The sequence below is a fragment of the Eublepharis macularius genome, chromosome 10 (assembly GCF_028583425.1).
Source record: "Eublepharis macularius isolate TG4126 chromosome 10, MPM_Emac_v1.0, whole genome shotgun sequence".
Taxonomy (NCBI): Eukaryota; Metazoa; Chordata; class Lepidosauria; order Squamata; family Eublepharidae; genus Eublepharis; species Eublepharis macularius.
In genome coordinates this window covers 67,533,291-67,554,637 of record NC_072799.1, presented here as the reverse complement: position 1 = coordinate 67,554,637, position 21,347 = coordinate 67,533,291, and the positions used below count along the sequence as shown (strand labels likewise).

The 21,347-nt window shown below is 40.7% G+C and overlaps 1 protein-coding gene across 4 annotated transcripts in view; it reads left to right on the top strand.

Annotated features, from left to right (window-relative positions):
- Positions 1-21,347, top strand: part of NEK1 (NIMA related kinase 1) — a 51,171-nt gene that overhangs the window by 10,169 nt on the left and 19,655 nt on the right. For 2 of the 4 annotated variants that reach the window (XM_054990403.1, XM_054990406.1), the window contains exons 9-19: positions 1,261-1,461; positions 2,509-2,569; positions 3,361-3,515; positions 5,117-5,176; positions 5,390-5,449; positions 6,251-6,298; positions 6,384-6,458; positions 7,297-7,472; positions 7,555-7,686; positions 14,358-14,460; positions 18,312-18,395. In XM_054990403.1, coding sequence (XP_054846378.1) covers positions 1,261-1,461; positions 2,509-2,569; positions 3,361-3,515; positions 5,117-5,176; positions 5,390-5,449; positions 6,251-6,298; positions 6,384-6,458; positions 7,297-7,472; positions 7,555-7,686; positions 14,358-14,460; positions 18,312-18,395 — 1,155 coding nt within the window. Of the gene's footprint in view, positions 1-1,260; positions 1,462-2,508; positions 2,570-3,360; positions 3,516-5,116; positions 5,177-5,389; positions 5,450-6,250; positions 6,299-6,383; positions 6,459-7,296; positions 7,473-7,554; positions 7,687-14,357; positions 14,461-17,788; positions 17,873-18,311; positions 18,396-21,347 lie in introns of all 4 variants that reach the window. The other 2 variants (XM_054990407.1, XM_054990404.1) reach the window with 2 other exon arrangements.

Here is a 21,347-nt window from a genome sequence, read left to right as displayed (position 1 = left end):
GTTTGCGAACCATGAACCGGCCTGGTTCGTCATGAACTTTGGTTCGTATTTTGGTTCGTGCCCATCTCTATTAGGAAGGCTAGCACTTGCATTCCATCTCAGTAACCCATGACATTATGGAAATAGTGATTAATTTCCTCCACACACCTGTGATGACAGGCTACTACAGAGCATATCGTTGTAGGTTAAGCCCTTTCATGATTGGTCAGGCTATTCAGGCTACGTTGCTGGTGGTTAGCCTCCTTAAAAGCTTGTACTCTTAATCTAACTTTTGTCCTCCTCGGGGAAACTTCTGCCTGAAGGATAAATCTGCTTCTGAATGCTGTGCTATGCTTTTAACTAGCTGCCATCTTGCATTTGTTCTATGGAATTGAGATTCTGAAGCCATTTGGACTTTGAAACCTGATTAAAAGGTAACATCCCGTTTAGATTTGCAAGTTTCAAGTATATATTAGCTTAGCTAATTAGCCTGTTGTTATTTTGCTTCTCCTGATTGCGCACTTCTGTTGAGTTGTTACTGCTTCAATCTGAATCCAGTACCTTGGCCTTTTTGCCATAGGCTACCCAAGTAATTGTTTTCTGGACTCAATCTTTAAAGTGCCTGTCTTGCAGTGTTTACTTCTGTTTGCTAAGACCCAGAGGGCTTGGAGTTTGCCTCTTGACCTTAAGCTGTGGGTTAGATAAGAGGCTGGTGGTGCTTCTACAATGGGAAGTGAGGATTCACTTTCCAGCTTTTGAACTTTGGTTTCTGACACCCTTAAGGAAAAAGAATCCCCTGGGATCCAGGAAGGTGGTGTTTTTCCCTATGCAGCAGCTTCTTAAAGAATAACAAAATTTTCAGGATATAAGCTTTCGAGAATCAAGCACCCTTCTTCATATAGGTCTGCTGACTGCAGACCAACATGGCTGTCCCATCTGATACTATCTTAGTACTGGGAAGTATCTCAGAAATTATGGGAAACCAGGAGTCAGCCTGTTTGGGCTGATTCCTATCCTTGTTTGTAGAACCTTGAGTAATTTTTTTAAAAATCTAAAATTAGCTAACTGAGAATTTAATTTTAACATCTAAATACAAATAACATGATAATTTCAGTAACTCTATATGGTAAAATTTGGTGCTGAAAGAAAATTGAGGCAACCTTTTCAAGTATTTTAAAATATTTCTAACTTGCGTTGTATTGTGAAATCAAGTTGTCCCATTGTTGTTCGAGTAAGGCATTACTGCTCTCTAATATGTTCAAATTGTCCTTATCTCTCTAGTTTGAAGCTGGAAATATGAAAAATTTAGTACTCAAGATAATCTCTGGGTCATTTCCGCCTGTTTCTGTACATTATTCCTACGAGCTCCGGAATCTAATTTCACAGCTATTTAAAAGAAATCCTAGGGATAGACCATCAGTCAACTCCATATTGGAGAAAAATTTTATAGCTAAACGCATTGAAAAATTTCTGACGCCACAGGTATGGTCGTGTTTTTTCTTAGAAGTTTTTTTTTTTTAGAGAGAAGTCAAATTCTAGAAGAAATTCTTCTGACAATTTATTTAAGTGCCTTATATAGAGTGCATATGTTGGTACATAAGTGCTGGAGGAATGATTTACTACTGCGTTTCTAAACTATTCTTACATAAAAGAATAAAGTTATTCTTATATAATTAGTTACTTTTATTTAGATTTTTTGCCCTGTTTTTCTCTTCAATGGAGACCCAACATGGATCAATCTCTCCTACTCCATTTTATCTTCACACAACAACAGAATTGTGAAATTGGTTAGGCTGAGAGAGAGTCGTGGCCCAAAGTCATCCAGTGAGTTTCCATGACAGACTGGGGGTTCACTTCTAGGTCTTCCAGATCTTAGTCCTATATTCTAACCAGCCCTCTACCGTAACACTATGCAAACATCGGAATGGTATGTGGAATATGAGTGGCAGAAACATTTTGCTGGGCTACTATTCTAGCCATTTCTTATAGCCGTTATCTCCCCTTAATATGCAAAAATCTCATGTGTATATAGATACTATGGAACACTTTGTACCTCATTCAAAGTTTCACAAGCTCTCCAGTGTGCACCTAGGGGTTCTAGCAGGCATGGCCTTTCATAGATCACTGTCATTACAATAATGGCCATGTGTATACATGCAGAAATGCTACCAAGATGGCGGTGACTGAAGTCCATTCTATGCCGCAGTTCCATTTGTTCATTAAAGTTTGTAGATAAAGCACCTCTGGATTGAGCAAGTAGTTCATGTACTTGTCAAACAGCTTACAGGACTTTCATTTGTAATTGAGACTGGTTTATTGTTTCAGTACTTATTAACTAATTCCATTAGTTTATTCGCAATAAAATTAGTACTGATTCAAGCTTGAGCTCTTATTTTCTAAATATTAAACAGCTCCCCCCCCCCCAACATCCCTTAACATCTTTTAGGACACAGCTGTTCCTGTAAATATTCTAACTTTGTAATAAAGCATGCAGTGGTTTTATTTGCAAACATAAAATTATTCTTTTAGCTTATTGCAGAAGAATTCAGCCATAAAGTATTGCAAAAGTTTGGACAGCATGCTGCACCAGGTAATGTATGGGAAAAAAAGCTTCCTTAGATATGATTAGAGAGAATTTGCAGATGTATCTTCTAACCCAATACCCAAAATGTAGGTGGCAGCAGGGGTGTGTGCGTAAAATCTCTCATATAGTTCTGCAATATAGACTTCAGTGACTTAATCAAGATCCTTGTTGTATTGTAAATTTTCATGCATGTTAGGTAGCTTCTGCAAAAGGAGAGTAATAATTTGCATGTTTGTTCTTACCTTGTTAATGAACTTATGCTCTTGTGTCCTCGAAACATATTGTTAGCTGCTTTGAGTCTAAGGAAAGAAGGTGGAATATAAACTTTTAAAATAAATAACTGTCATTTAGAAGACTGGTTTTGAAATAGTGGTGACAGATGGATCTCTAATGCCATTTCTATCAATCTAGCTCACCAAGTGATAGTTTTATTTCTTGGTCACTGATGCTTCAGCTGATATTTTGAAGTGGCCCAATATTCTGTTGAAAGGGTGCACTTAGAGCATTCTGGGAAATGGTCCTCTTTGTGAGATTTATAGTGCTTCCTGCACCTTAGGAAGGTACTTTTTTTGAAAGAATATTTTATTTTATAATATTAAGGGAAACCTTAAAACAAGTTTAATTTTCTTTTGTATTAAAATGGATATTATAACCGGTGTTATGCCAAACTAGGTGTGTACTTTGCTCAGAATAGGGTTAGGCTAAGCCTTATCTTATAATACCACATTTCTTGAAGGAGCTCAAGTTTGATTGCATTCAGATATGTAATCTTCAATATTTTTTTCTTTCTTTTTTAGTAAAGAGACCAGCTCAAGGACAAAACTTGGCCTCTGCAGCACCTGCTCAGAAAATAACCAAACCTGCTGCTAAATACGGAGTGCCTTTAAACTTTAAGAAACCTGGGGATGGAGCTAAAAAGTACTATGAGAAGCCTTTACTTAAATGTAGACAGGTGAGGGAAAAGGTTCCATAAGAAAACACAGGTATATCTTCTTGATTGTGAAGTTATATCACCCATTTCCCCTCCTTGCTATTGCTCCTAACCCATAGAGCTTTTGTTCATGCATGTCCCATAATTCCCCAGCATAGCCTTTTCAGTGGTTAACTGGAATTCCATCATCCTTTCTTCAACAGTGGAAAAGCTGGTTGGGTCTAATCCTCTGTTTCATTTGCCTGAACTACATTTTTATCATAATAACAAAGCTTTCTGGAAAATAGTTAAATGTTTCCTACTTGGAAGCATTTTCAGCTAGGAATTCAGTTGTGAAAATTTCCACTAGTGTCACTTTGTGTTGTGCTAAAGAACTGTAATGTCTATTCAACAATTTCAGAACAGTCTGCAGTGGACCAGCAACAATAAAAATGGTGTGAACTTTCCTTTGTAAAAGTTTACTCACTTGCTTCTATCAAAATTGCTTTTCCGTTTCTTTCATGTACTATAACTCAAAGCCTAGTTTAAAACTGCTCCAGTGAGTAATCACTTTTTAGCCATACAGTTACGCAAATAAGTGGCAGAAGAGCAAAAGCCTGCACAGCATCTCAATCCAAATGTTTGCAAGAGTAGGTCTTAAGTTCATGACCTGAAAAAAAATCTGCTTTTTTCTTCCCTTCAATTTTTGTTTTTGTTTGTAACGTGGCTTGATGAAGAGTTCCAGTAAGCTCAAAAGTTTGTACAGTTAGGGTTGCCCCTAATAAAAGGTATTGCATGGACTTTATTTCTCTTCTAAACAGGGTTACCAGGTCCCCCTACTCTCTTGGTGGGGAGGTGGGAGACCCGGCACTCACCTTTGCTGTAGAGTTTGCATGCAAACTCCTAGGCTGCACATTCTACAGGGTATCGTGCTGCCCTGGGAGTGCTCCCACTCTCCACAGTGGGCCGATTTCAGCCTGTTTGGGGTGGAATAGGGCCCGACTGGGACCTAAATTGGCACACTGTGAAGCACAGGAGCTTTCCAGGGCCCTCCTGGCAGTGCTTCCATGCTTCGCAGCGGACCGAAATCAGATCTGTTTGGGGCCGAAATCAGCTCACTGCAGAGTGCGAGAGCACTGCTGGGGCGGCTCAGTGTTGTTGTGCAGGGCCCTGGAGTGCTCCTCCAGGCCTGATTTAGCCTGTGTGGGGCCAAAATCGGCACACTGCAGAGCACAGGAGTGCAGCATGCTACCCATGAGCATGCCTCAGGAGGTGTGACACACACCCCCGCCCACGGCCAGGTAAGTGGGTGACTGGTAACCCTACTTCTAAACAACTTTTGTTTATGATCCTGATATCCTATCCTATTAATCCCAAGGAGTAAAATTCAATTGAAATAGGTATGACCCAAAGCAGTGCATGTAGGATTGCAGTGTATTATAATTACATGGACAGTTACCTTTGAATAAGCCATATTGAACAAAGTGGAGCTTCTGAGTAAACATGCTTAAGTTTGGGCGGTAGAACTATAAAGTCTGTAAAATTAACTGCATAAATAAACTCCCTTACTGATTCTATTCTCAAGAGTTGTCATCTAGGAAAATCAATGTGCTCCTTCTAATTTGCAGTTTCACTTTATTTAGGCCCATCCATCACCTGTGAAGAAAGGGAAACCAGGAGAAGAAAGGAGGAAAATGTTTGAGGTATAAAGATGTGAACTCAGTGGGGGAAGAAAATAAGCTAAATGCTTTTAAATATAAAAGAAAACCTTCAAACCTTTCCTCATTTCCTTCCACTAGATATTCTCTAACCTCATTTTCTTTCCTGGAATATGTCTTTATGCCAGAGTCCTAACCATCTTGATCTAAATCTGATTAAATGATGATTTGGAGTTTAAATTTGTATTTACTTTCCAGGAAGCTGCTAAAAAGAAAAAGCTAGACATTTTTGAAAAGGAAAAACGACAGAGAGAGCAGGTAAATTAGAAAATAGTGAAGGCTTTGTTTCTACTAATAGGTATTTAAAAAAATAGAATAGAGTATTTCCTTTTGTTTATTTTTAAAAAACTTTTTAATAGAAGATACAAGCCTCATATAGAATAGATAAAAATATGATAATATTAGCAGGTTCACAAATAAGGTTCTACAAAAGGTTTCCATAAGTCCATAAGCAATTGTCATCTGTGCATCATATTTTCAAATGTTGATAAGTTGTAAAATCCTCAGTCCATTGAATTATAGGAGGTGGGCATTTGTCTAACCTATGTTGTAATATAATTCTTTTAGCTATAGTAAGAGCATGGAGGGTCCATTTTTGTTGACCATTGGTTAACCTCCAAGAGACAGGCAAACAGTTTAGAAGGACATAAATACCCTCAAATCCATGAATATTCTAATATGAAATTAATATGAATAATCAGTGGTAGTGGAAAGAGCCATCAACTTATAGCTGACTTAGAGCGACCAAGGTTGGGTTTTTCAAGGCAAAAGACTAACAGAGATGGTTTACCATTGCCTGTTTCTGAATAGGAGTAATTGGTTTGAGTGGGTTTAGACTGAAGTAACTCTTCTTAAGATTGCACTGTATTTCTTCCTAAAGAGACTGAATAACTGGACAAGCTCTAAGTATATGCTTAAAAGATACATCCTGTAAGTTACAAAGTGAGCAATTAGACACTTAATCCTTTGCTTTAAAAAAGTACTCTCTTGTGAATTACTGTTGTTTTGGGGTAGGTTGTTACGCTGTCAGTTCACACACTCCGATCTTTAATTTTACAGATCAGTTTCATGAAGGCTGAGCAGATAAGAAGATCTGAGAAAGAAAGGGTAAAATATTTTGATATTTTTGCTTTTACATATGAGCTTCAACTTTCATTAACACTGTTTGGATTCAGTTTGTTTTCCTTTCTAGATGGATCGAATAAACAGAGCTAGGGAGCAAGGATGGAGGCATGTGCTCAGTGCAGGTGGAAGTGGTGAAACCAAGGTTGGTAGCTACTGTGGAATACTCTGGCAGCCTTTCTTACCTTTCAGTTACCTGCCTTCCTTCAAAGGAAGTTCTGTTTTTAGTACGCAGAACGTTCATAGTAATTTCAACCGTTTTCACCCCCGTGTGACCCTTTAGTTACATGCTAGAAGGGAGATGCCGTGAGACACCATAGAAAACCAGGCAGCCGGTACATGATGGCCTACCTCAGCAGGCTTTCAAATTCTGCAAATACCTTGCTGCCTCTTAAATGTGGCTCTGGGCTATATGACGGGAGGGGGGATGTGCTTTGAGTGAGAAACGTCTCTCTTGGATACAAGGTGTATGTACTCACTTGGAACGGTCGTTCATACTTACTGTTCACATTCCAGTGAATGACCATGTGGGGCATCTCCTGGAATGAGCCTAGAAGCTATTGTAGTGATCCAAAATATTTATTACATCAGGTGTTAAATTGCTACGTGTTTTAACATGAATGGGTGTCTCCTAGAGTAGATGCTGAAGTGTGTTGGAATAGGTTTCTTAGGAGTGTTTTAAGTGTTGGCCTTGGCAGTATAGTTACTATTTTTCGCAGGAAGCTAATATGCGAATACGTATGTGCACATTTTTATATTGATAGTAGGCAGTGTAGAAACTTCAGCATCTGACCAAATAATTCTTAGACTAATAAACGGAAGCTTATTTGCATGACCAAATACTAGAAGACTGTAATATAAATAAGTAACACACTGAGAATGCATTTTTAATTAGAATTTCTGACTGTGTTACGTTCAGGACAGCTACACCTGCCCTGTATGTGTTAGAATCAGAATATAAGTGTATGTTCTTAAATTCCTAGGCTCAGTTTTATGGTGGTGGAGGAGGTATGGTGCCCTCGCCTGTGCCAGCTCGAGGACCATATGAACACTATCATGCTATTTTTGATCAGATGCAGCAACAAAGGGAAAACATTAAAATAGCAGAGGGAAAAGAGGCTGAATTGAGAGAAAAGCAAGCTCTGGAGCCTGTTGACAGGTACTTCTACCTTCATTCAAAAGCAGAGGATATGTCGCACTAGACAAAAGTACTGAAAATTACTATACGTATTTGTCTACAGAGGATATCCACCTGGAGTTCATCCAGGAGTTCCTAATGGGCCCGCAGGTCACCATCATTCACCTGATGCTGATGCAATTAGGAAAAGAGTGAAAAGATTGGAGGAGGTGTCTAGACAAGCCAGTGCAAACAGGTTGGACTGTGGATCTGTCCTCAGTGTGTGTGTGTGTTTAGGTTTTTGTCATGTGTTGTAGTTTAGTAACTAAAGTGTGAATGACAGAACTGGGTCTTTAAACATACAGGTTTTTAAAGCAGCATATCTGTTGCTTACTCTTGGCATGTTTGCTGCTGGAAAAGCTGTTATAATACTGGTATGGCAGTGGCAAACATGATGGACATGTAAACTGTGGTGTTAGTCTGTTTGCAGTGTTGTCTGAGGATTCCATCATGAGATAACAGACTGTATAGGCCTTTGCATTCTTTTCTGCAGCTTTTGCTGGTCGTTCTTAGGCTGTTTTGGTGACAGTCTATTAATAAGACCGTGCTGCATTCCTGCTTTTCTTATTTGCCAATGTTACTTTTTTATTTAACAAATTTCTGCAATATTTAAAAACCCTCCATTGCATCCACCATTATCTGCCATGAAATAACGAGAGAGAGAGAGAGAGAAGGGGAAAGAGAATTGGGTGAGGAGTTGGTCGCCCCAGATATCAAGGAAGTGTGCAAGTTCCATGACAGAGAGAAACTTCTGCCTAATGAGAATGTGTTTAAGTGTCCCTGTATTATTCTTGCACCCTAAGCTTCAGCATTCCCCCACCACATCACTCAATAACAGGTGGCTTCAAGTTTTGCACTATCAAAAGTACTGTATTCAGAAAATACTTAGAAGAATGGGATTTAACTTGGAACTAGATGGCTAAAGAAAAATTATACAGATGTAGACAAAAAAGATCCACTTCAAAAACCAATAGCCTTTGGGTGGCTCCAGTATGTATGTACAGATCCTATCTTTGTTCCATCTGTGTGTCTCTGATTCTCCCAGTCAAGTCCATATTTAGAAAGCGAACTTGAGGTCAGGGTGACTTCAGCTCAATTTTCTGTCAGGTAATTCAGTGTGAGATCTGGTGATGCTGCCATTACTTCACCAGAATGTGGCTTTGAATTCAGAGATTGCACTTGCGCTTTGAAATCCATGACCCATGGAAGATGTATTTGGCCTAGTCCCATTTAGTTTTATTCCTAGTGGGAATTAGATGTAATCTTAACTTGGTCTAACTATGCATATTGAAAAGTCTGCATATAGAGGTAACAGAGGGATAGAGAGAGTGTTGCGACAAACCTGGGAGAGTTCCCAGGTTTGCTGTAGCAACAAAATAGTCCCCAGTGTTTTGTGGCCCCCAGCCAGGAGAGGTTCAGGTGTCATGGTCAGGAGAAAAGGGGGGATATGGGGAGCATGAGGAGGCAGAACTGGTCAGCTGGAAGGGAGCTGTAGCTGAGGGGGAAGGGAAGGAATCAGAAAGGGGAGAGGCTGCAAGAGAAAAGAGGAACAGGAGGGAAAGCAGAGATTCATGTAGAGGAGGACAACTGGGGAGAATAAGACACACAGCCCAGTGTCCTTGTTGTATATCCTAACAGTTGGGGCGATCGGTTTTATTTTAGACAATGTAAGACAAAGATGTTATGAAGGATTGCAAGTCAAAATCATGAAACTAGGCAATTTTGTAGTCCGTAGTTCAGCATATTGGCTTGGGTCAGATGCTGCATTCTAATTAGAAAGTAAATAATCCAGATATTTGGAAGTATGAGAAATCCTTGCAATTTTGGAAAAATTGAAATTATGCAGTAATTATATATCAAGCATAAACTTGTTTTACTGCTTGAAGAACATCTCTTTTCCCAGAAAAAAACCCCTGAAATTATTTGTAATTTTCTTAGCGTGTCAAATTTTACTATTGGTATATTTACATAATTAAGAATCTTAAAAGTATGAATGCCTTAGTTTTTGTTCAAACAAAGCTGCCAGTGTATCAGTCATAAGAAAGACAGCTGCAGATTGTTGCTTCCAATGCTCCATAAGTGCTTTCAATGCTTATATTTTTGCCATCCGAAATGGAGGGAAGAATTTAAAGTTAGAAAAAGAAACCATAGATCTTGCCATAAGCAAATTTTTTAAAAAACATTGAATTTAGATTCATACAGTCTGTGTTAAGGACTATCGCCATATCTAGATTTTGAACTAAGCTTAACGATGTTAATTCTGCAGTAATATATTACCATCATATACATAGTATATACCCTGACCTGGATAGCCCAGATGAGCCTGATCTTGTCAGTTCTCAGAAGCTAAGCAAGATCGGCCTTGATTAGTAATTAGATGGGAAACCTCCAACGAAGACCAGGGTTGCAGAGGCAGCCAATGGAAAACCACCTCTGTTAAGTCTCTTGCCATGAAAACCCCACCAGGGGTCGCCATAAGTCAGCTATTACTTGAGGGCACTCTCCACCACCACCACATAGCATATAGCATTCGTTATGGACAAATTAGTCACATTTAAAGAAGTGTTTGTTCAAAAATACATTTTATATGATATATACAGGAATTATTACTTAATGCTGTACTTCCTTCGTTCCTTTGAACCAAGCTGTCTTGGAACGCATAAAACCTGACATGTCTCTGGAGGGGGAGATTACAAAGCAGAAGCTCAGCTATTTTGGGCATGTAATGCGGGCCAACTCACTAGAAACATCAATGATGCTAGGTATGGTGAGTGGAATGAGGAAGAGAGGAAGACCAAAAACCCGCTGGCTGGATACCATCATGAAAGACACTGGACTGAACATGAAGGAATTGAAAGAAGCAGTCAGAGATAGAAAGGCCTGGAAGGATACGATCTACAGAGTAGCCAAGGATCGGACACGATTAAATGGCTAGGATTGGATTGGATTGGTGCTTCCTTCGACTAAATCCTTCATGCTACATAGTTCGTAGCATTTTAAATGAGTAAAGCTATTTTTCTCATCAAAAAAGAGAATATTTCATAGTGTTTTCATGTTCATCATGAAGCTTCACCAAACCATGGCTTGAGTATTCTAATTCACTCCCTTCCTTCTTTCATGCCTCAGAGCAAACCAAGTTTTATTTGAACAAAGGAGGAAATCAGAATATATATTCCAGATTGCCAAAAGCATGCAGCTACAGGGTACTAGTCAAATTCTTTCTGAATTTTTTGTATCTTCTCCTAATAAGCTGGGATAGCAAATAGAGGTAGGGTTGTTGTTGTTTTTTGCCTAACTCTTCCATAATACCATCTTTACATCCACTCTGAATGTCTTGGCTCTTTCACCAGATCAACTGGTGAGTGCAAAGGGTCAAAATCTTTTCTCAAACTGTGCTTAGTAGCCAATATGGTTGATTAAGGGGATTTAGAAAACTAAGATGAAGCAACTCCAGTTCTAGCCAACCATGTCTGCATTCAGTGTCAAATACTGCACCCTAGACCAGAGAGAAACCGATTTTCCAGCAGATCAGGAAGACTGGAACCTTCACAACCAGTGGCAAGTCTTTTAAAACTATTTTCTAGATACTTACAAAAATTATATGTTTTTAAAATTGGAAATTGAAAACTATGACTCAGAGCCAAGCTACAAGTGACGCCTGACACAGGTTGGACGCTTGTCAGCTTCCCTCAAGTTTTGATGGGAAATGTAGGCATCCTGGTCTTGCAGCTGTAATGGAGAGCCAAGCTGTAAAACCAGGATGCCTACATTTCCCATCAAAACTTGAGGGAAGCTGACAAGTGTCCAACCTGTGTCAGGCGTCACTTGTAGCTTGGCTCTCAGTAAGGTCAAAATGAATGTTATTCCATATTAAGTTGACCTCACTAACTAGGAGCTGGAATTTCCCACCTGTCTAGGATCAAAGAATTCTTATCCAGAATTGGTGCAAATTTAAAATATTAAATACTTGTGGAATTAGTAATATTGCCCAAATTGTTGTTGTGGGTTTTCCGGGCTGTATTGCCGTGGTCTTGGCATTGTAGTTCCTGACGTTTTGCCATCAGCTGTGGCTGGCATCTTCAGAGGTGTAGCACCAAAAGACAGAGATCTCTCAGTGTCACAGGAACTACGTCAGGAACTACAATGCCAAGACCACGGCAATACAGCCCGGAAAACCCACAACAACCATCGTTCTCCGGCCGTGAAAGCCTTCGACAATACATTGCCCAAATTAATTTTAAAAGGCAACATGAACGCCTACTATGCACTAGCCAATTTACAAAGCACCTGACTTATCCTGATACTGTATAATATAATCCCCTAGAATATATCCAACTGTTGCAACTGTTAAGTTCCATCTGATATCTAATGGGACATGTTTGGATTAGATGAATTTGGCATCTGGTATAGGGCAAAATTGCTTCAATTGCCTCTCTTTGATTTGGTTTTGCCCACTTGCACTGTAGGAGATTAGTTTGGAAAACATGAATTGAATATTTCATTCTATGTGGATGATGCAATGTTATTTTTGTCAAGTCTTAATATTTTTCCATCGTGAAACTGATGAAAAACTATGTTGGATATACTTCTGTATGTTTAAAAAAGATTGTGGTCACATGTTGGTTTAGCTGAGTTTGTGTATTTTTAATCATCATATCATAGCATTATGTCGACCTATCTTTGTAAAAATACATGCAGCAGATTTTTTTTTCTGAGCTTTCATTTAAAAAGAAGCAAGTCTCCAGCCCGTTCCATTGCAGAAATTTGCCTTTTCCCTTATATCTCAGCAAGGGAAGGGGCTTGAGATTTTTTTATATAAAAGCTGGGAACTCAAAGAATCTGCTGCTTGTATTGTACCAACAATAGGTCAATTAAAATGATGATTAAAAACTGGAAGAGCCTTGGAGACTCAGGAGTATGTAGGGCGAGGTGGGGGGTGTTGGCCATTTCTAAAGCAGTGCAGTTTGAAAAGTACATAGCTGCTGCTGCTCTGGACTCCATCCCAATAGAGGTCAGTTTGTTCCACCAGCCTCTGCTTCCTAACTCTGGATCAGCCTTGGGAGGGTGCGCCAGTTTGGTCTGTGGCGGGGGACTTAGGTACGGGTGGCAGGGCTGCTTCCCTTTTAGGCTTTCTGTATGAACCAGAGACCCCCAAATTCTCTTTTGGGTGCTGATCACAGCCAGTCCAAACCTTAGACAGAAGGAAGATTCCTTTTATTTTGTGAGAATTTTCAGTCTCTGGGTTCTCTCTGAGGTTGTACCCATGTGTGCAGCTCATGAATCCAGACACAGGTTTAAATAAAATTTCAGTTTATTGGTTGCTGAGCATAAAGCATTCAAATTCAGGCAGTAGACACAAAACTAGGGTTGCCAGTCACCTGCTGGGGGCAGGGGATCCCTTGCTCCCACCCCCCACCCCTGCTTACCTGGATGGCGAGGAAGGGATGGGCCTCACAGGCACGTTCCCAGGTGGTGCGGTGTGGGCCTGAAATGGCCTAGGTCAGGCCCAAATCAGGCCGCTGCAAGGGTGTGCTCCCCCGCATGGCAGCAGCCTGTTCCAGGTCATTTTGGGCCTGATCTGGGCTGTTCAGACCCAAAATGGCCCAGATTGTACCACTGCTGGGTGGGGAAGTGCTCCCCCACACAGCAGCAGCCCATTCCAGACCCGATTCGGGCCCGATCCAGGCTGAATTTGGGTCGAATTGGGCCCCCCATGGGACACAGGAGCGTTCCCGGGGCAGCCATGGCCTGCGTGATGACATCACTTCCCGGAAGTGACATCATTGCGCAGGCCTCAGAGCACAAGTGCAACTGAGCAACCCAGAAAGTAGGTGCCAGGGCCCCTGACTCTCGCTGGGAGTACAAGGGGACCTGGCAACTCTACCCAAAACAAATAACCTGTCTGTTGCTAGTTAAAATCTGCCTAAAACTTATAAAGCTTGCTACTAATGCATCAAGGAATAGCTTTTAGCGGGTTGTTTCTCACTGGTCTCTTTAGGAGGTGTACCTTCTTCCAGGCTATGCAGCACGCAGCATGCTGAAGTGCTCAAGGAGCATGGAGCCTGCTGCTGCTCTCTCACATGATGGTGAAGGAAAGATAGTTAAAAGAGAAGGAGATGGGTGAACTGGGAAGCCATCTTTTCTGGACTCCAGCCATCACCCTATCAACCAACAGCCAATCAGGGCCCAATTGTCTAATTAGTGTTTCCAGCCGTGTGAAAATAGGGGAGTGAAAATAGAAGCTTGTGAGAGCCAGTCTTCCAAGGTCGAATCTCTAGGGAACCAAGACTGACCTGCAGGTGTTTAAATCAGCAGAGCCAGCACATTTCTGAACTAGGCTGGAGCCTGAGGCCTGTGAAAACTTTCACCACTGAACCGAAGTCCATTCAGTCCAGCCATTCTGGATAAAACCCTAGCTCTAATTGGCAACTTCCTTATGCTTCCCCATGCACAGACTTCTCCATGTGTTCATTTTTTATCTTTTTTGTTGAAATTCAGCCCTTATATCAATATAATGTTATAAGCATGCACAGAAAATAAGAGGGGAGGTGCTGTAACATCACTGATGGTGCTACTGGCACCCTCATTTGACAATCTTGATTATTGAAGGCATATGCAGAACAAAATAAACTGACTCCACAACTGTAAAAATACAAAGGGAGGGCAGATATGCAGAAGACCCATACATACCCAAACTGATTCCAGGGATTAACTGCTAAGAAAATTGAGAATAATTTTGAGTGGTTCAGTGATGATGAAATTCCAGTCATTGAAAAGTGGATTGGAGGTGGGTGGGAACTGAGTATGTGGAAAAGCCCCGAGGTAAAGGAGTATCACAATGTTCCATTTTCCTCATGTTTTACACAGACAGAAAGGATGGATGGCAGCAGAAAGAGCTAAACAAGTTGAAGAATTTTGGCAGCGAAAGCGAGAAGCTTTGCAAAACAAAGCTCGTGCTGAAGGACATCTGGTATGAAACTCTGGGCTTTTTTACTCAACAAGCATTTAAATCCCTTCTAACTGTAAACTTTCATATGAACTTGGGAACATTTATCTTTACAGCAAGATAACTGTTCCTTAGACGTTGGCGTTTTGTAATGCTGTTCATAGCAAATGGATACAAGTGGCTTGTACTCAGTTTAAAAACCTGCTTATTCTCATTGATGGACTTTCAATATATACTCTGTGTTTTCCTTTGACCATAGCTAATGTCGCAGATGGCTGTACCCACAAGCCATCTGGAGTGACAGGTCAAGAGCAAAACACTCAGGACTGGGAGTGAATCCTCACTGCCAGCATAAGGAGCTGCCACCAGCCTCTCTTGACTAAACCTTCAGCTGTGAAACAGAGAGGCAAGTTCCCAGCCCTACCAGGTATTAAACAGGAAGTCAACCCTGCAAAGTAAACCACTTTACCAGTTGAGTTCCACTAAACAACTATTTGGGTAGCTGTCACCAAAGTGGGACAAAGTACTGGATTCAGATTGAAGCTTGCAAATTCCCAAAGACCACACAAAGTTATACTCCAAAGTTTATTAGCAGAAGTGTGCAAAAAAGCTACAGACAGAATTGTGCAGAGAAAAATGCAAAACAACAAAACTAGCTAGTCTACTCTAGGACACTTAAATAGACTTTCAGTCTCCCGGCCTAAGTTTACCTTCCAGGCTAAACCAAAAGAGTTCACACAGGGTTCCATTCTCAGTCCAGAGACACAAATCCTGGGATGGCACCAATCCAGGAGAACAGGTCCAGAGCTTAAAACAGGGAGCTGAAATCCTCCAGCACCCATACAGGGACCAAAAACAATAAGGGTCCATGGTGGGGATGAAGCTAGAACAGGGACTCTTGTATTATACAGAACTGTAGCAACTGTCCTGATCCCGATCAAGGAGAGTGCACGTACTCTTCTCACCCAAGGTCTTTGGCTAGAAAGGTGCAACATAGGTGCAAGACCTTGAAGGTATAACATCATTGCACTTGCGTAGTTCAGTCCCGGCTCTGAAACTGCAGTCATGATGCTTTTCCCTGCCTCTATCAGACGCTAAGCCTGAACTGAACCAAGAAACAGACTGGGACAAGTCAGTTTCTTGACAGCTCGTGCAGCAAGATGAAGAATTGTAAGCTGCCGTCTTGTTTTTATAATGAAAGTAGCAATGTTGAAACCTTAACGGTCATAATCCTGAGAAGCCCCTTGAAGATTATGCATTTAACTTGCCCAGGTGGAATTTTTAAAAACTTTATCTAATAATATTTCATTGCAATGAATTTGCTACATTAGAGGATTATTTTGATACTGCCCCCATGCTTAGGAGCGGCTTGCCAGCAATGCAGGGAATTGCTGTCAGAAAGAGAAAGCCCTGCAAATCACTTGGACCTCTTGGTCACGTACAAACCTATAAAACAGTTGTTTTACTATGAACCATGAAGTGGTCATGTGTAAGTATGTGAAACAGGTGGTGTCCTTTTAACTGAGCTACCATGAACAAGCTGGTATTCGTATTTTTATTGTGTAAAGGCCAGTATCTGAACTTTAAGAAAGCTCTGTCAGCTTTTGGGGGGCTCAGTGCCTTGATATAAGCACTAGTCATCAACATAAAATACCTATTATGCAGGGGGGCCCTGTGACTTTTAGACTCTTCTTACAAAGGTGTTTTGAGCCTTAATCTGATTCAAGATCAGTTTTCACTGGTATTGTGGTTGCAACTTCTTGGTGTACATCCACTCATATGGCAGACTTGTCTCCCCTTCACTGTTAACGTTTTGCTGGAAGATGTATAGTGTTCACATGGTAATCCCAGCTGTATCATAAAGCAGAAACTGGTCCAGTGTTTTTGAACACAAAGGAATTAGGTCTAGGTTACACAAAGAGATGTTATGTGTACTTGGTTATTTCTTAAAGTTTTTTCTCTATATTTGTTTTAAAAATCTTCAAATGCTTTTGTAGTATTTTAGAAAGATACAGAATTTTCGTTTGCACATTTGAAATGCTCCCCTTGTTTTTAAAAATAAACATACAGAGAATGCAGGCTGAGAGGTAGAAGTGATACTTATATTTGCATCCATATAAAATAAACTCCGTACCGAAAAATAGGGGATCATCGCTGTATTTCCTTGTTTAGAGATGCAAGTGCAGTGCCGTTGATTGCCTGCTGTCTTCTGAATACTGTGAATCTCTTGCTTTTCTTGTTTAGGATAGACCCTTTCTCCTTCTGACGTTTCCTGTCGTCTGTGCCATGTTTTCCTGGCTAGAATGAAATGCCCCTCAACTTAAAGAAGGGTCGCAACGTTAAGCTGCAGCTTGCGTTGTGGCAAGTTCACCCTTTCCTCTCAATGCTCTAAGCAAATTAGGATGAAGTCAGTATAAGAAAAGAAAATGTGAGCTGCCTGACCATTTCCAAACTTCCAGTTATGCGCCAGCTGTGATGCAGTGCATGTGCACTTTAAGCGCAGCAGCCTGATGCCCCACAGTACAAACTGTTGAGAGCAGCATCCATTGCAAGCAGAGGGCTGCCCTGCTGACAGAGATAGGAAAACCCTCGCTCTGTGTCTGTGGCTTTTTTCTGGCATATTTGTTTCTAGTTTGAATTTTACCATTTTGAGGCAAACAGTGCCTCCATGTGATCTCAATTTCCATGAAGTTAAGTGTTCTGGTACTCAAGTGTTCTGCACTCTGGGTCAAACCTGGGCATCAAAAGACCAAGCTTTTTATTGCCTTCTGTAGATAGGAAATGGGCACACCACCATTGTGAACTGCTTAAATGGCTATAGGTTGCAGTTTAGTAGTTGCATCCTATCAGCTTTCCCCATGAATGCTGTGTGTGCTATATTTACGCAAGCATATACCCAATGTGTTATACTTTATTATCACCCATAATATGCATTTCTGGTAATGAAATTTCCTTCAAGGCCGTGAGAATGCAATTAATGGGATGACAAGGTTACGAAAAGTTTCCAAAGCGAGCGTTCACTGAATGTTGTAACATGTCATAAAGGAAATTGTATTTTTAATCGAAGATTTAAACTTACTGGTTAAGCTAGTAAGCCATTCTGAGTAAGCAAGCAATAAAGTTCAAACTCAGTCAGGATAAATAGTATGCAATATTCTAGTCTCGGCTGAAGTTATTAAAAATAAGAAAAACAGGAGCAAGAAAGGGACACAAAATGAGAAGATTACATTTTTTGCTTTAACTTGCAGTTAGTAATTATCAATGAATGATTATCAATTGTTGATTAGCTATAAGGCTAGATACTGTGATAGCCCCAGCCATTCTTGAATTTAATACATTAAATGGTGAACAGGATACACTGCAAAACCTGGCAGCTGTCTATGGAGGCAGGCCCATTTCTTCAAGAGGAAGGAAAGCCAGAAACAAGGAGGAAGAGGTACGCTTCCTGCATGTTTGCTGCCTTCATTACGTACATTAAACCACTTTCTTTGCCTCATCTTTTCTGCATGGATTTTCATGTATAACCCAAGAGAAAGGGTTTCTGCTCAGAGATTCCATTAGTATCAAAATGCAGTTCCTAGAAAAGCCTCTTTAGATGAATTAACATAATTGTTACATAAATATGTAACCAGAAACGGATCATTCGTTTCCCCTTAAAATATGTATAACTGTTCCAGATTTCCTGACGCTCAAGTAATGGGTCAAATGAATAACTGAATTTACCTAGAAGATCTAGAAATTTAGTGGTGCTAGCACTTCCACAAGAGTTGTCCCATTAACTTGACCATTTTGTGCAGTTTATGTATGTTAAAACATCTGTATTATTTCAAATTTCCACTGATGAAAAAACCTCTTTGATTTTGTTTTTCTTTCAGGAGTATTTGGCAAGGCTAAGGCAAATTAGACTTCAAAACTTCAATGAACGTCAGCAGATTAAAGCTAAACTTCATGGAGAAAAGGCAGGTGGACAATGTCCTTAACCAGTACACATGACAAAATAATTTAATCCAGCTCTGCTTATCTTGTCCATGTGATAGGAACCATCCATTTGCTTTGCCAAATCGAAACGAATTGATGCATCTTCTGTCCCGAGACTAGGAGCCCTATTGCCTCCCTTCCTCTTCAAAAGCAAGTGTTAGCTGTGCTGGTGAACCCCAAGTCCCTTAATTTGGGAAGTGGTCTGTAAGAGCTGCTGTGCTCATGGAGAGATGCGAAGCTGGGCAGCCATTTTCCATACATTTCCCTCTGAAAGCAAATGCTGTTTTAATCATTAAAAGATGACAGCTTTATCTAAAGTTTTGTACTACGTGCAAATCTCTTTAGTTTGAGGTTGTAGTCAGATGTCACAATAAACCACGGCTTGTGCAATACACTCTGCTTAGTCTACTAGATGTGAGTAATAAATTCTGGTTTGTGCAGAAACCCTGGTTTATCAGCTTCTCTTCTGTGTCTTGACAGGATGTCCTCCCTGTAATGTGGCCAGGCAGTTAGAAATGTGGAGCTACTCAACAAATTCTACTGAGTGAATTCAGACTTTACAACAATGAGTAGAAAGAGTGGTTAATGGGTCAGCTAGTTGAAAGCCATATTTGTTGGATTGTCTTGCATTTAGACATCACAACTAGTGGGGTTTATTCAAAGCACATTTTGAACCATATTTTATTGTGATGTCTGAATATAGGCTGACGGTTACGATATTTAAATATTTTTTTAATTAATTGCTTGAGTGTGGCACTCTTGTTCTGTTGTAAATTTGAAATATTAAAAGACAAATGGATGACCAATTAAGAGCCAGTTCTGGTCTCCTGTCACTCATTTTTCTGTGCTCTGTAACCTATACTAACTACTAACTAATCTTATTAAATAGTTAAATTACCAAACCACCCAAAGCACATAGCCAAAAATGAAAGTTTCTTTTAAAACCGACCTATCTACTCTGAAAGCTTGCCTTTTGTGGGTCTAAACTTAGAGATGGACACACAAATCTCCTTTTAAAAGGCCCTATTGAGGTATGTGGTGGCACTACACTAGCAAGCAGCTTAATTCCATTTCAGGAATCAAGCTCCCCCTGAACCCCAATCTTCTGGTAAGCCTGTGACAAAAAACCTACTTCAAATGTGCCTGGCCTGACTCCAGAGGAACCAGAGGTGGGTAGGCCTATTTAACTATAGAATGGACTAGAACCTGAATTCTTCTTAAGCTCTGTTTGTTCCCTAAAAAGTTACCAATTAAGTTCCGCTTTACAAGACCTACAACTACACTTCTAAAAATTTCACAACCCTCTCAGAATACCTAAAGTACACCCAAAGACTACTAGGTAATTTAAGCTAGCAACAAGCACCCCAACAAACACTCCCCCCCACCGAAGAATAACAACCAGCCTACAACAATTGAACACCAAAGCCAAACCAAACTTCTACGGCAACAGAAAACAGAACCTAGCAAAAACACTATAAACAAACAGCACCCCAAGTCCCAACAACAGGGGAAAACAGCGCCCCCCCCCCTCCGTGAACAACCAGCAGAACCAGATGAATTTAATAGATCCAGAGGAGTTAGCCGTGTTAGTCTGTAGTAGCAAAATCAAAAAGAGTCCAGTAGCACCTTTAAGACTAACCAACTTTATTGTAGCATAAGCTTTTCGAGAATCACAGTTCTCTTCCTCAGATGCATGGAGGGCAAGAAGAAACTGGTCAGATATATAGGTGGAGAGGGGAGGGAGGAGTAGATGCAAACAGTAGCTTCTGATATGGAGATCAGTTTGCTTCTGTTAAGGAAGTCAGTTACTTCTGATAATGAGATAATTGACTTCCTTAACAGAAGCAAACTGATCTCCATATCAGAAGCTACTGTTTGCATCTACTCCTCCCTCCCCTCTCCACCTATATATCTGACCAGTTTCTTCTTGCCCTCCATGCATCTGACGAAGAGAACTGTGATTCTCGAAAGCTTATGCTACAATAAAGTTGGTTAGTCTTAAAGGTGCTACTGGACTCTTTTAGATGAATTTAATAAAATCAACCACAACTGTAAAACGCCAAACAACAAATCACCCACAACAGGATAAAACAAAAAATAACCCCCCAGAACAAGCAGCAAAATTTTTATTTTATATTTATATTTCAATTTATATACTGCCCATCCCCGGGGCTCTGGGCAGTGAACAGTTAAAATCGATAAAAACAAGAACTAAAATGAACAGTAAATATAACCAACTTCAAACCAAAGTGCCCCCCCACAAAAGCCCAGCCAAAGTACCCCACCCAACCCAGCAAAAAACGAGTTTTTAAACTGCAAAGTTTTTTTAAAAAACCCTTTCCTCCACCCCACCCCCAACCCTATCCCTCCCGGACACCAGGCCAATCCCCTAAATGACCGAAAAAAACAGTGACTCTAAGGGCCAAGCTACAAGTGGCACCTGACACAGGTTGGACACTTGTCAGCTTCCCTCAAGTTTTAATGGGAAATGTAGGCATCCTGGTCTTGCAGCTTGGCTCTCCAACTGCTGTCCAATGGATTTTTCAACTGTCACTTGTCCAACATTCCGCTAAGCTGCCTACATTTCCCATCAAAACTTGAGGGAAGCTGACAAGTGTCCAACCTGTGTCAGGCATCACTTGTAGTATGGCCCTAAGACTCTCAAACCAGGCAGCAGAAGTCCTCCAAGTGCTGCAGCAGCATGTCTCAGCAGGTGGCAGCAGGAATCCACTGGGCAGCAGATCCAATTGCAGTCCATGTTGAGTCCAAAGCAGGCCAGGCCCAGGCCAGACCTCAAAGAGAGAGAGCCCACAGCCAGCAGCAGGCAGATTTCTCCTCCAGGCAATCAGTGCACACACCACACAAAATCTAGACTGCTCTGAGGCAAGCCTGCTTATATAACTCCTTGCAGGGCAGTTTTTAAAAAGCGCTCT